Below are 14281 nucleotides of genomic sequence, written 5' to 3' on the forward strand. Positions count from 1 at the left end.
ACAGTGTTACTGGTGTCTTCCTGGGCCGGCCCGAGATGAGCCGAGCATGCGCAGTGGGGGTGTGGACGGCGCCACAACAAGGGAGGGACATAGCCTTAACCATGAGATGCTGGAGCGACAGTGTTGCCGGTGTCTTCCTGGGCCGGCAGATGGATGGACGACGGACGACGGAGCCGAGAGCAAGAGATGCTTTGCATCTAAAATTGCGGATAAGGTAGGCTTCCCTATTCAAAGTTCTTGCCCAAGGTAGGCTAGGGGGCGCTATTACTCGGGGGCACTGGAGGCCTCATGCAATAGTGCTGTGCTTTGTCGGAGCCAAAGCGAACCCTCCTTTCGACGTCATGCTAAAGTGTAGCGCCGGTCGCTGATACGCGTGCTACACGTGCGTTTTTTCGTGCTGACTCGCTGCCCGCCTCGTGCTGTTTGATCGCACATTGTGACTGATGAAGGGTGTGTGGACTTGTTCGTGTAGCCCCTTTTACTGTACGGCTTCGCAGAGACATATTATGCGTTCAAAACGCAATATCTGTGGTACCAAGAGCGCAGTTACAAGATCGCCACCGAATCGAAAAAAAAAAAACATCTTGATTGATTGATTGATTGTAGGGTTTAACGCGCCGACGCAACGCAGGCGATGAGGCGCGCCGTAGTGGAGGGCTCCGGATTAATTTTGACCACCTGGGGATCTTTAACGTGCGCCGAAATCTCAAACACACGGGCGTTTTTTGCTTTTCGCCTCCATCAGAAAAGCGGCCGCCGCGGCCGGGAATCGAACCCGCGACCTCGTGCTCAGCAGCGCAGCGCAACGCAAAAAAAAAAACATCTTCGGTGATGTTCTGTGAACAAAGTCGGCCTGTCCTGACATTAAAGGGGAGGGGGGCTTTCCATGGCAATCAGCCATGCCTTAGGTGCTTGTCCATTATGAGGAATGCAGTGGAATGACACCTGCAAAATTGAGGTGACGTGGTGATTGTTATGAGGGGGCAAAAAAAAAAAAACAAAAGAAAAAAATAGCCTCGTTAATTTATCTTCCTCTTAAAATTTGAGCTAGCTTATAATCGCAAATTTCATATGATATGTTCATCCATCGAAGCCTGTGAGCAAGGGATCTTTCATAAAATGAAACGGAGTATGGTCGTGTTTACCACACAGAACATAGCCAAAGAAACAGCCACCCTTTATCCTGCCTCCCCCTTTCAGCGCTGCCTCTTCAACCATGCACTAAGAACGTCGTTCAGAAATCATTCACTGCACTTGTCGCAGAATTATATCACCCAAACTTATCTGAGTATAAATGTACCCAAACTACGTCCTTTTCGTGTTGCCATTCAGGACATCTGTGCATTGCGTTTTTTTTTTTTTTTTTGCGCTCGGCGCGTTTTCGGCGCTCTTGTTGTCTAATTGCGCCAGATAATCGTCATTCATGGCAGGAACAGCTGACAGTTCAAGCAATGGTTGGGCTTCGGCACAGCGTTCATTCACGGAAGCTCTCGAGCTAACTACGCTTGCCATTTGGTGCGAACAGAGAGTGCTTACATCGCGTACAAATCCTACAGCGGGAAGTTATCTCCGTCGTGGGAAGGTAAAACACTGACTCTTGCAAACAGCACATAAAGTGCCTCAGGCCACAAATTGTAGCAGCTAAGTTTTCCTTGAGCTCACAAAGCATGTATGTCCACACAGCGGTTTCAGCCTCTCCGTTGAAACATTAGTTGGCATTTTTGCCTTCCGAAGGATGAAATAATATCAAACACGGAACGAGCAAAAACGAACGCCAACCTATCAGTGTTAGATACACGTGCGTAGCTGTTCCATTTGTTCACTTTGAATTGTCTTAGAGCCTCGATTTCCTTCTCTCCGATTATCGCGGTATACTAGCCCGAAATCACCGCAGAGTTAGCGGGAAGTAACTGGCAGATTTCGAAAAGCACGCAGTTATTTGGTAACCCCTATCGTATCACACAGATATAACTTCCTTTTGGCATTGTTATATGAACGAAGGTAGAACAGATACGATTCGCAGCACACGTGACACTCGTACGAGAGGAAGAAGCAACATTCACGGACGTTGCTTCACCTGTGTTGACACACAAAACAATACTTTGACTTCTAGAGTCCTTTCCTTCCACTCTTGAGCATCCTTGTTTTCCCACTTTTTATGCAGAGAATGGCACACAATAGTATGTGGGCATCCTCGAAGATAGAAAACACCAGACCTCCCAACATTCACTGCAGTTAATTGCTCGGCTTTCCGTTTCACCCCTGGAACACGGCTGCCGCGCTCGCGGTGGCCGGGGCAGCAGATTTTGCATAAGGCCTATTGGCGAATAAATTATTGTGCGAATGAGTGAAACCGATTGCCTTTCTGTTCCCGTTGGCGTCGAGGCACTGCTTCCAGTGGTAGGCGTCGACGCTGTAGGACACGGCGAAGGTCGACACCCACTCACGACCGTCCCCTCGGCCCTGAGTCAGGAGTCCCGTGATCTGCGACCAAAAAGTAAGAAATCAGAGCCTTCTGGAGTTTTTGTTTCGATATTATCGGCAAATCGTCCTCTTTGCGGAAACCACAAAAAACATGTCACAGTCCGATTTTCGCAGCAAGCTGCGCCTTGCCTGCGAGAACAACCTGTTTCGTCTGTTAACGCAGGCCACTACTACAAGCAGGCCGCCGCAGAGACCATAATGTTGAACAGCCGCTTTGTTTACTTCTTTTGGTTAACTACGTCACCCGTCTCGCTCTTGATCTTTCCCGTCTGCCTCTCTAACATCAGAGAGAGAGAAAGAGGGTATGAATGATTCGAGAAAAGGAGAACAGACAGACAGACAGACAGACAGACAGACAGACAGACAGACAGACAGGCAGACAGACAGACAGACAGACAGACAGACAGACAGACAGACACAACGGAAGGGAAAGGAGGGGTGAGGGCCGGACAGGACTTGTCTTCGGGGGTCGTATCTGTGCACCTTCCTTCCGGCGTTGTTGTTGTTTCACGTTTTCATTTTCCGTACACCTCCCCGTATCATTCATCATATTCCCTCCGCAATTCGTAACCTATCACAACAGCAATGCCGCGTATACCTTGGCATCGGCGCCCAGGTCGACCTGTATCCACTCGGAGTCGGCGTCCTTGGCGGGGCACCAGGCGCCGCGCGAGGCGAGCTCCAGGACCCGGGCGTAGCGGAGCTGGCACTCCGGCTGCCGCGTGGAGCTGGCGCTCAGCTGCCACTCCTGCAGGCGGCCCGCCAGGAGGCCCAGCGGACCGGGCTGCCGGCACTGGTCGTGCGGGGGCAGCGACGACGACGACGCCGAGGCACACCAGCGCCCACGTCCTGCGCACGCCGCCCCAAACGCGGGGTTCCTCATTTTTCATCATCATCAGCAGCAGCAGAAGCAGCCTACTCAGGTCCACTGCAGGACAAAGGCCTCTCCCACTGGCCTCCAACCGCTCCGGTCATGTGACTATGAAATAGAAGCTTTACGCGCCCAAGCTGGCTGCGGCGCAATAAGGTGACGGACAATACGTACAATGAGTTGTATCCACACATACCATCGCGGACGAAGGAAAAACGCCAGAATCAAGGCAGTTGACAAGTCTGCTTCAAAGACTTCACAGCAGTGTACACTGCAGCCTCATACCATGAATAATGGGGGAAGTCGCGGCTTCAGTATTCACCTCAATAGATCAACGCCTTACCGGATCCAGTAATCAAGCACAACTCCACACAGGAATCGGAAGGAGTAGCCATCGGCTTGGCCATAACCCCCACCAACGCGGTATACGGCCATCACCTACTTGCAAGTCGTATGCAGAGGCCACGGGACTGGTGCACTTTCTCTAACAGCGCCACGCCTCCTGAGCAAGGCGACTTTTTCTCGTACGGTCAAACCCGTGTGGACCTTTGCCCGCTTCGCTCTCAAGGGGAACCACCCCGTCCATGGCCTGATCCGCGCTCTCACCAACCGGGACACGGCGGAGGAGCACTGTCCAAGGCTGATTGGGATCTATCAGAATATACCGCAACGTTTAAGACACGGTAAGAGAACCTTCCCCCACACGAGATTCGATTTGTCTAAACTACGAGAAAACACGTTACGGCGAAGTAAATCTAGGCACAGACTGTCATATTGTCGAGGAGAGTTACCCGTAACCGACCTTCCCCTAAAGCCCAACCTTTCCCATGGGCAGAGGGAGAGCGTGGTGTCCACGCATCACCGACCAAAGCGTCTTGGTTGACCGAGCGTCGGGTGCCCGGACCGATCATAATCCTTTGGGCTAGGAAGCCACCCAACACCTTTTTTTTGCTCACTAATGTCTTCTCTTTCTCTCTCTCAATCTACAGAACAAAAATCACTCGACTTCAGCCATATTCCTTGCAATGCATAGGAAAATCTACGGGCCTCTACTGAGCTCTCCGTTCCTCCATGACGATGGGCAAGCGTTACTTTTTGACCAATTTTCTGCGTAACAAAAAACGACGACGATGATGATTGCTTTGGGCCTACCGACCGACCAAGCGGGCGACCGCGTGGAATACAACGTGGTCTGAACAACGAGGTGTTAACTTCTGCACTACAAAACTGGAACCAGCCGTTAATCCAGTACGGGTAAAGACGAATACCGATTAACATCGCTGCCCGGGTTGTGCTTCTGAGCCCAAGGACGCGGGTTCGATTCCCGGCCATGACGGCCGCGTTTCTGATGAAGGCGAAAAGCAAAACGCACCTGTCTTCAAGATTTCGGCGCAGGTTAAAGATCACCATCTGGTCAAGATTAATCCGGAGCCCTCCACTACGGCGCGCCTCATCGCCGGTGCAGCGTCGGCGCGTTAAACCTCGCAATCAATCAATCAATCAATCAATCAATCAATCAATCAATCAATCAATCAATCAATCAATCAATCAATCAATCAATCAATCAATCAATCAATCAATCAATCAATCAATCAATCAATCAATCAATCAATCAATCAATCATACAATCAATCAATCAATCAATCAAAAGACGTGTCGGACGAGACTCGCAAATATAAAGCGCAGAGAAAGCGCCGCTTTGGCGATATCCAAAAGAAATATATCGTTGGCAAACGACGCGTGATGTAAGCAGGTAGCGCTAAAAGAATGCAATCAAGAAATCAAGAAGAAGGTCTGGGAAAGTTAACGCCACCAAAGCTAGTTCTGACGAGAATCAGATAGTATTTCCATTATTGCAGCGTCCCCCGCAAGGCCAACGGATACCACGATAAACAGCGGGTGAACGAATAAAACGACAGTATGGCCCTCGAAGACACGTGGCACCGGAATACTTCTAACGACCTTTCGTATCCGTCATTTCAACTACAGTTACCGTTTTTCTTTTTCAAGATACCATCCACCCGCTTCTAATTTCTTCTATGCCAACCTTACGTAAAATGCATAGCTCTGCAGGAGCAAGACTTTACGTAGGGATCGTTTCCGGGATTATTTATTTTTAAATCGGGGGGTAGAAGTCGGGTGCTATTTTTCAAACTGACAATCGGGAAAAAATTGTTTTTTTTTTTGTAAAATCATTCCGAAATTCGGGTTTTTGCGGGTTAAATCTCGAGATGTACAATGTAATGCACTCAGTTTATTTTATCAGAAGTATCAAGAACTTCTCAACTTTAACGCATTTAAATTGGTGTTTGTTCGAGCAGGTAATCGTGCGGACAGCAGGGCTTTCTAACAAATACACTCCGACATTTGGCGTTTGTTTGGAACTGAATCAGTAATAATGGCAGTAAGGAGCATTGATAACCGCCAAAAAATGAAACATTTTATTCACAAAGAGGTGGTCATACATTGTTTACACATCCTTGTTTACATACAATATCATTAAGGTTGTTCGTTTTCGAATAAACCCCGATTTTACCTGTTTTTTCACAGTCCGAACATGTTTCAGGAGAATCGGGTTATACCCGAATTCTTCTCGAGCAGATCTTTTTAAAGTAGAGATCTGCGCACTCGTGCGCTGACGGTCTGCGGTTCTCGACGAGTACTTTCTGAAAGCAAGCCCACAAACACAGCTGTCGTACTCATTGAGTATTGGCATGAATCTACCGCTCACTATCAAAGGCTGGAAAGTGCGGCACTGACATTTTTGCGCCTAGCTAATGGATGCTGTGATGTCGAGAGAACTTTCTCCCAGCTGTGATACGTTCAACGATCGGACAGGTCTCGAATGGAGACCGACATGTGGCGCATGCAGACGATAATGCATGCTAACAAGGATGTGCAAAAAATCGATGACCAGCTCTTTGTGAATAAAATGTTTGATTTATTAGCAGTTATCGATGCTCTTGACTGTCATCATTACTGACTAATTTCCAAACAAACGCCAAACTTCAGTGAGTATTTGCCAGCCTGATTACCAGCATGAAACAAGCACCAATTTTTACGCGTTAGAGTTAAGAAGCTCGTGATACCTCTTGATGATACAGTGAGTGTATTACTTAGTGCATGTGTATAGTTAACCCCCCCAAAAACCCAAATTTCGGGATGGTTTCACAAAAAAAAAAACAATCTCGATTTGTTCCCGATTATTAGTTTGGAAAAAAAGCTCCCGATATTTATTCCCCGAGTTTAAAAATACAAAAACCCCGACAACGAACAACCCTAACATCTGCATGCGGAACATGTCGGTCTCCACTCGAGATCTGTCCGATAATTGAACGTATCTCAGCTGGGAGAAAGTTCTCTCGACATCACAGCTTCCATTAGGCACAAAAATGTCAGTGAAGCTTTAGAGTCATGCCAATACTCAATGAGTTTGGAAGCTGTGTTTGTGGGGTTTGCTTCCAGCAAGTACTGGATAAGAACAACGGACCACCAGCCCACAGTTGTGCAGATCGCTACTTTGAAAAGGTCCATTCTTTCTTTCTTGCAACTTTCTTGGCTCTCGCTTCCTTGAACCAAGTAAATAGGGCTTTCTTCAACTCCTCGTGTGGGGTGGTCTTGAGGTTATTTTTCTCCGACGCAATTACAGACGAAGTGGCATGGATGGTGACGTCCTTTCCGTTCAAGATTGTGGAAAGCGCGCATGAATGAATGAATGAATTTATTGTAAACAAGGAAAGGAAAGGCCACCAGCACGCGCATGCCGGCACGCCGTGGTCTGCGGCCTTGGGACTGCTGAGTTTGTCTTGTGGAGCTCCATAAAAACGATACTAGATGGCTTGTCTTTTTTTTCTGACGAGGCGCAATTATCTTCGTGGCATTCTGGCGGAACAACCTCGAAATTGGACATTTTATAAATGTGTCTGTTTCTCGAAACACTTCGTTAAATCGGGAAATGGCGCTGAATCTATTTCGTTAGTTCCGAGTTCATAAAAAAATGGAGCTGTATCGGCACCTGCGGGGTAATCGGAATTGGTTTAGTAGATCGGGTTTTGTAAGATCGAATGTTGACTGCATTAACAGCGACGCTGTTTAAAGGAGTACTGATACCAAAATTTTACATTCCATTTTTATTGCTTTTGTCGATGCTTAATGGCCTGGAGAACCCGAAACAGAATCTTAAATACTTCAGCGCACGATAATTACCTACATTGAACGGCCTGAAAATCGTTTGTTTCAAATTCTCGCGCTTTCATCCCGAAAGGCGCATATGACAGAATACCGGCATGACTTCACCGCTTTGTGCGGACGTCAAAATACTGCGGAGGCCGGTGGGAACGTTGTTTCGACCGCGCCGCCGCCGCAGCCGCAGTGGGCGGCTGAGCTGCCTGAAGGCGTTAGGCCTACCATTGCGGTGGAAATTTGCTTACCGCTTTCAATAAAAGTCCTGATGGCGACTTCTATTGCGATTTTAGGCTATATTATGGGCTCCTGTTCTGCGTGTGGAACATTTTCTTTTGGCAAAAGTGCCTTTCTGGGCAGCGTTTATGTAGCTCTGGCAGACGGAAATTCACGCGGCGGAGGTGTATTTATTCTGGTTAAGAAAACCATCCCGAGTTTTCCCGATAGATTTTAGCAATATAAACTGCGAATCGGTATGGTGCAAGGTCGTGCTTCAGAATGGCGATCACATTACGATGGCGGCGTTTTATCGCCCACCCAGTGACAGCAGTTTTAGCCCCCTCCTTTCATTATCCGATCAGCTGCAAAACGTGACAACAGATTATTTCGTAATCGGGGAAGATTTTAATATGCCTGACGTCCGCAGGGTAAATAAATTCATGTATAAATTCCTGTATAAAATCCTGTAACTTCAAGTATAAGGCTCTAGGCAGACGATTGTGTTTTATCCGAGACGATTCTGATAGGCTGACGTTACAAACTGATTTGGATAACATCTGTCTTTGGTGCAGCCAGTGGCTCATGTCCCTAAACGTATCTAAATGAAACCACATTCAATTTTCCCGGAAACGCAAGCCATTCCAAACACAATTCAATCCTAATAACGAAGCTACCCCTCAGGTAACCCACGCTAAATATTTAGGAGTCACATTTTCTTGCGACCTAACATGGAACCGACATATAGACACTATAACAATGAAGGCAGCCCGCACTCTTCTGTTCATTAGGAGAAATTTTAAGCAGGCTCCGCAAGATGTAAGGGAACTCTTATACAGCACAAATATCCGTCCGATTCTGGAATACGGTTGCACGGTATGGGATCCCTTCACGCAGAATCTGATAGGCAGTCTCGAGGCCATACAGAACCGCGCCGCTCCTTTTGTTACGAAGAGCTACAGATTTCCAGGTAGCATTATTCAGATAAAAGATTCCCTTGGCTGGCTTACGCTTGCATCGCGTCGCGCTTTTTTTCGTATGGCTTTTCTAAGAGAGGTATACTTTGACAGAACACCCCTCAACAAAAGTGTTTATCTGCTGCCGCCCACATATGTTTCGCACCGTCTTGACCACGCGCTTAAGATTAAAGAGATCCCCGCTCGTACAACTGCTTTTATGAATTTATTTTTTCCCCGCAAAATAAAATCCTGGAATCAGCTTCCCCGGGAAATCATCCAAGGCGCCGGCGACAACGAATTCCTTGTACATTTGCGCAATTATCTTCAAAGCTAAATTTATACACCATTCTTATTAGTGCGCATGTCTGCTTATTGCATACTTGTTTTCTTTTGTGCGCGTGTTTATGTTTCTGCATACGCGTCTTACTTGCAGTGCTGCATATTTTTGGTATATTATGTATCTTTTGTATGTTATTAAATGTATGTTTTTCTCTGTTTATTTCCCTGTTTCTTTCTTGTTATTCTTTATTCCTTTGTTTTTTGTTGGCACATTTCGTGTGTGAAAATGTGTTTTTACTCCCCTACTGTAATGCCCTCCGGGTGAAATGTACGTATTTGAATAAATAAATAAATAAATAAATAAATAAATAAATAAATAAATAAATAAATAAATAAATAAATAAATAAATAAATAAATAAATAAATAAATAAATAAATAAATCAGTTCATGAACGTGCCAGCATACAGTCGCCACTCGCTGGCGCGCGTGTGTGAAGTGACATCACGTGTTTCTGACGATCGTTGGAGGCAAAAGGCGACGTCACTTCTTTTCGCGGCTTCGGGCTGATGTCATGCCGATGTCCATTTGCTGCCCGCCAAACCGCACGTTGTTCCGTCGGCGTGATGAATGCGATCAAATTTAAGTATGTACCAAACGTCGCAGGACGCTTCTATTTCAGCAAGGGTATTCTGCTAGGTAAAGGAAGCGAACTGTGTAACTATATATTAACACCGAAAATTGGTGTCAGTACCCCTTTAAGCTTTCTTCTGTCCGTGCGGATTGTTAACAGGAAATTCAGCTCCGCGAAGTGGAAAGGGGGAAAACGCCCACGAGCAGGTGTTGGGAGTGCGCCACAAGAAAAAAAAAATTAGCAGTGGCTTAGCTCGGCTACGCCAGGATATATTTAGCGTGAGCTAAGGTTCAGCTGGTTATTCTTGGCTTTCCTGGTTGTCTAGGATTAGCGTGATTATCATGCTTACTGCTGCTTCAATGATACACACACGGTATACGCATTATGTGACACACGTATACTTATCCAGCGGCTCTGGCGCAGCGTCACCAATCGCCCCGGAGCTAAGCTGGTTCCACACCCGGCCACCCCTCGCATGGTCATCAAGTGGGCGTGCGGAACGGCTGTCGGCGAAGACGCTGGGCGCGTCGGGTGTGTGGGAGAGGCTGGGCAGCGAGCAACGGTCTGTGCGCCGTGTGACGTCACTGCTCCTCGCGCATGCGCAGCACGGCTCTCCAGAAGCCACGCGAAACTGCTCAACCTCGGGAAGTGTAGCTCACGCTACAAAACGCTTCCCGTGTTCGGAATCGAACCTGCGTCCCGTGCGTTATGAAACCATGACACCGGCGTCTATCCAATTGTGCTATTATCGCATTCGGGGCGCACAGTATTTCCTTTGGGTTCGTAGCGCGGGCGTAGGCTTCGAAGTTTGGGTGAGTTGTAATGGACTTTGGCTTCGGACTTTGGCAGTTTGCATATTGGACTTTAGGAGGGTGGATTGTGGACTTCGATTGGACTCAGTTTGCATGAAGAAACCTACATTTTCTAGCCATATTTCTCTCAAGAAATGGGAAAGACGTATGAAAAGCCAAGTTAAAGGTGAAGACCCCCAGCTCCGCTGTTTCCTGAGTATTCGCATCTCATTTGCAAATGTGGCCGAATTTTTTTCGCTGGAACTGAGACATTTAAATTTCTTTCCTCGTACAATAGCTGAATATAATTCCCTGACAGAACCCATATACCGTCCGCAATGATGTTTTATATTACTTCACTGTATTCGTGTAGTTGTGCTGAGGGTGTCATGCTTGAAGAGTTCAGACAGCAGCAACAACGATTCCAGAAACAGCTGGACGACCTCACAAACAAAATAGAAAAGCTGGTGCAAACCCCACTCCCCTCAACCCTTTCACAACCAACTACCCCTCCGGAACAAATTTCTGCCCTCATCGAAACTACGTTCACACAAATAATCGAAACAAAACTAGCGCAAGCCCTTAAGCAACTCATCGACACAGAGGCTGAAAATCTCAACACTCTATGCAGAAATCTTCAAACACTCACGGATCATCAAAACAAGATTGAACTGGCCATGCAAGGAATAAAGAAAACCCTATCGAATGCCCATCCCCCCAAAAAAACCAAGCACCACCCATACTATGACTAAAGCCATGGCCGACACCATCATAGTGTACCAGTGGAATTGCCGCTCTTTCAACAGCAAACGGCACGAACTATCTCTCTTCATACAGGCTGAGCCCCCGGATGTAATAGCTCTGCAAGAAACTAACACCTCCACCCCCCGTCTGCCTCAGTATACTGCATTCACGCAGGACCCTCAATACCGCACCGCCATACTAGTACATAACACCCACCCAGCCCAGCCCCACTACCTCAACCAGACCATCCCGCACACCTTTGTAGAACTCATCCCGACCCGCCCGTCAAGCCCAAGCGTTTACATCCTGAACATCTACAGCCCGCCATCCGAAAACCTGAAAACCATAGACAACCTCATACATGAAGCCACACGGAAGGCCTGCAATAATCCATTACTTATCCTTGGCGACTTCAATGCCCCCCACCCAGCATGGGGTTATCATTTCGCATCAAAAAAGGGCACTGCCCTACTCCATGCTGCCCAAAACAATCAACTGGTCCTCCAAAACGACCTTACTACCCCTACGAGAATCGGAAATAGCGTTGCCCGCGACACTATACCTGACCTCACCTTCTCAAAAAACTGCCCCAACACCACCTGGCTCTGCCTAAGCGAAACACTTGGCAGTGATCACCATATAATATCGACGAGCATACCCTTCGAAAGAAAACCGCGCAGAAAAGGCACTGCCCATCTTACCAACTGGCCAGCCTTCCGCAAGGACGAATCAGACCTCCCACCCATCGGCGAAAACCTGGAAGATTGGACCCAAGCCCTTGAGCAACGGGTCGGGAAACACACCCAACTCATTGCCCTCACGGAAGACATACCTGCGGTAGACCCCCACCTTATGCATATTTGGGATGCTCGGCGGAGCCTCACAAAGCGGTGGAAACGCCAAAAACACAATCGAACCCTAAAAAAGCGCATTGCCATTTTGACCCAGAAAGCCCAGACATATGCAGCCCAACTCCAAACCCAGAACTGGCACGATTTTTGTAACCAACTGCAAGGAACCCTACACACTAAGAAAACGTGGCACTTACTGCGATCTCTCTTGGACAATAGCTCGACTCACAAACAAACGAATCACCGGATACAACAACTCATACGAAATAGTGCCCTCCCCCCAAGAGACCTCCTGCAATCCATAAAGCTACACCTCTTCGGAGATCCTGCAACTTACCCCTCCACACCGGACATTCAATACACCGGACCAACTAACGAAGCCCTTGACACTCCCTTCACCCTGGCCGAACTCCGAGCCATCCTGGCCCGGCTAACCAGCAACACCACGCCGGGTAAGGACCGCATCACTTATCGCACCATCCGAAACCTAAGTGAAGATACCCTCCAAGTTCTCCTTGACTACTACAATCATCACTGGCAACAGGGCACCTATCCAGAACAGTGGCGGCATTCCGACATCACGCTAATCCCGAAACCTAACAAGCCTCTATCACCCACCACCCTCCGACCTATCTCCCTGACATCATGTCTCGGAAAAATCTACGAACATTTAGCACATCAACGCCTAACTACCCACCTAGAAGAAAAACACCTGTACCCCCTAACAATGTTCGGCTTTCGCCAGCACCTCTCTACGCAGGACATCCTTATACAAATCAAAGAGCAAATACTAGACCACCTCAGCCGTGACGCTCCAAAGGCCCTACTCACATTAGATGTTAAGGGCGCCTTTGATAACGTAACACACCAAGCCATTCTCGAAAACCTCAACCATACCGAATGCGGCCACCGAATCTTTTACTTCGTCAAGGCGTTCCTAGAAAACCGCACAGCCACGTTGCGACTCGGACCCATACAATCCCCAACTTTCGAAACACCGGCCAAAGGCACCCCGCAAGGGTCCGTAATTTCACCCCTGCTATTTAACATCGCACTCCTCCAATTACCAAGCAAACTAGACAATATCCCCGGCATTCGCCATGCCCTATACGCGGACGATTTAACCATTTGGACGACACATGGCTCGAGCGGAGAACAAGAAGACGCACTCCAGCAAGCCATCGACACCACCATTGCTTATCTCCAACCCAGGGGCCTCACAGCAGAACCTAACAAATCGGCCCTGTTGATTCTACGTTCCCGCACAAGAGGCCGACCCCCTCCCACTACCCCAGATCCCCAAGTCGTCATTCAAGGATCCACCATCCCACAAGTTACCACGCTCCGCGTGCTCGGCGTACCTTTCCACTACGATGGCTCCGGAGCGGCCCTTCTACCACAACTCCAAAAAACAGTCACACAGCTAACACACCTCATCCGAAGAATACGAGGCTCTACATACGGACTTAAAGAACACGATACCTGCAAGCTAATCCAAGCGCTGATAGTCAGCCGCATCACCTATGGCACCCCATTTGTCAACCTGAAACCGCAGGAAATCAACAAACTGGACACCCTCATCAGAAAAGCCTACAAAGCAGCCCTCGGCCTCCCAACCTACACATCTAACGATCGTCTCCTCAAACTCGGCCTGCATAATACCTTAAGTGAACTGTTGGAAGCACAGCGCGCATCACACCTCCAGAGACTCATATTGACACCAGCAGGAAGAAAAGTTCTCCAGGACATCGGACGCACTACCCCTTCTTCACAGCAAGCACCGCAACGTATTCCTCTCACCATCCGTCAACGCCTCAAGGTCCATCCTGTTCCAAAACACATGCATCCTACCTACAACCGGGGACGCCGAGAGGCCAGGGTGAGGCTCCTTGAAAAACGACACAGCTCAGACCCTCACACACGGTACACAGACATTGCTCGATCTACAGACCACAAGCACACAACCCTGGTAGTCCTCGACTCAACTGGTAAATTAGCAACTGCAGCCTCCTATCGGAACCTACCTGTAGCAACGGCCGAAGCGCTAGCCATCGCTCACGCCACCACTACCCACCAACAAAAACCCTACTTGACCATCATATCGGATTCCCAACAAGCCTGCCGCCTATACCAAGCCGGCCTCGCACCCCCTCAAGCCATCCAGATCCTACAACACCTCCCCGAAGACATCGACATCTCTATCATCTGGACACCAGGCCACACCGGCCTTGCAGGGAATGAGGCGGCCCACGCCGTAGCCCGCGACCTCCTC

At 48.3% G+C, this 14281-nt stretch overlaps 1 protein-coding gene across 3 annotated transcripts in view; it reads right to left on the minus strand.

The window, feature by feature from the left end:
- The window catches only part of LOC144163403 (lactadherin-like), a 186824-nt gene that overhangs the window by 31042 nt on the left and 141501 nt on the right, over positions 1 to 14281 (minus strand). For all 3 annotated transcript variants that reach the window (XR_013320909.1, XM_077694383.1, XM_077694382.1), the window contains exons 4-5: positions 3083 to 3333; positions 2362 to 2484 (exon numbers count right to left, since the gene is read on the minus strand). Coding sequence is in view for 2 of the 3 variants with exons in the window: in XM_077694383.1 (XP_077550509.1) it covers positions 2362 to 2484; positions 3083 to 3333 (374 nt within the window). In the remaining variant the exon portion in view is untranslated. The remainder of the gene's footprint in view (positions 1 to 2361; positions 2485 to 3082; positions 3334 to 14281) is intronic.

The sequence above is a fragment of the Haemaphysalis longicornis genome, unplaced genomic scaffold (assembly GCF_048455015.1).
Source record: "Haemaphysalis longicornis isolate Haplotype H1 unplaced genomic scaffold, Haemaphysalis longicornis Haplotype H1 scaffold_12, whole genome shotgun sequence".
NCBI classification, from domain to species: Eukaryota; Metazoa; Arthropoda; class Arachnida; order Ixodida; family Ixodidae; genus Haemaphysalis; species Haemaphysalis longicornis.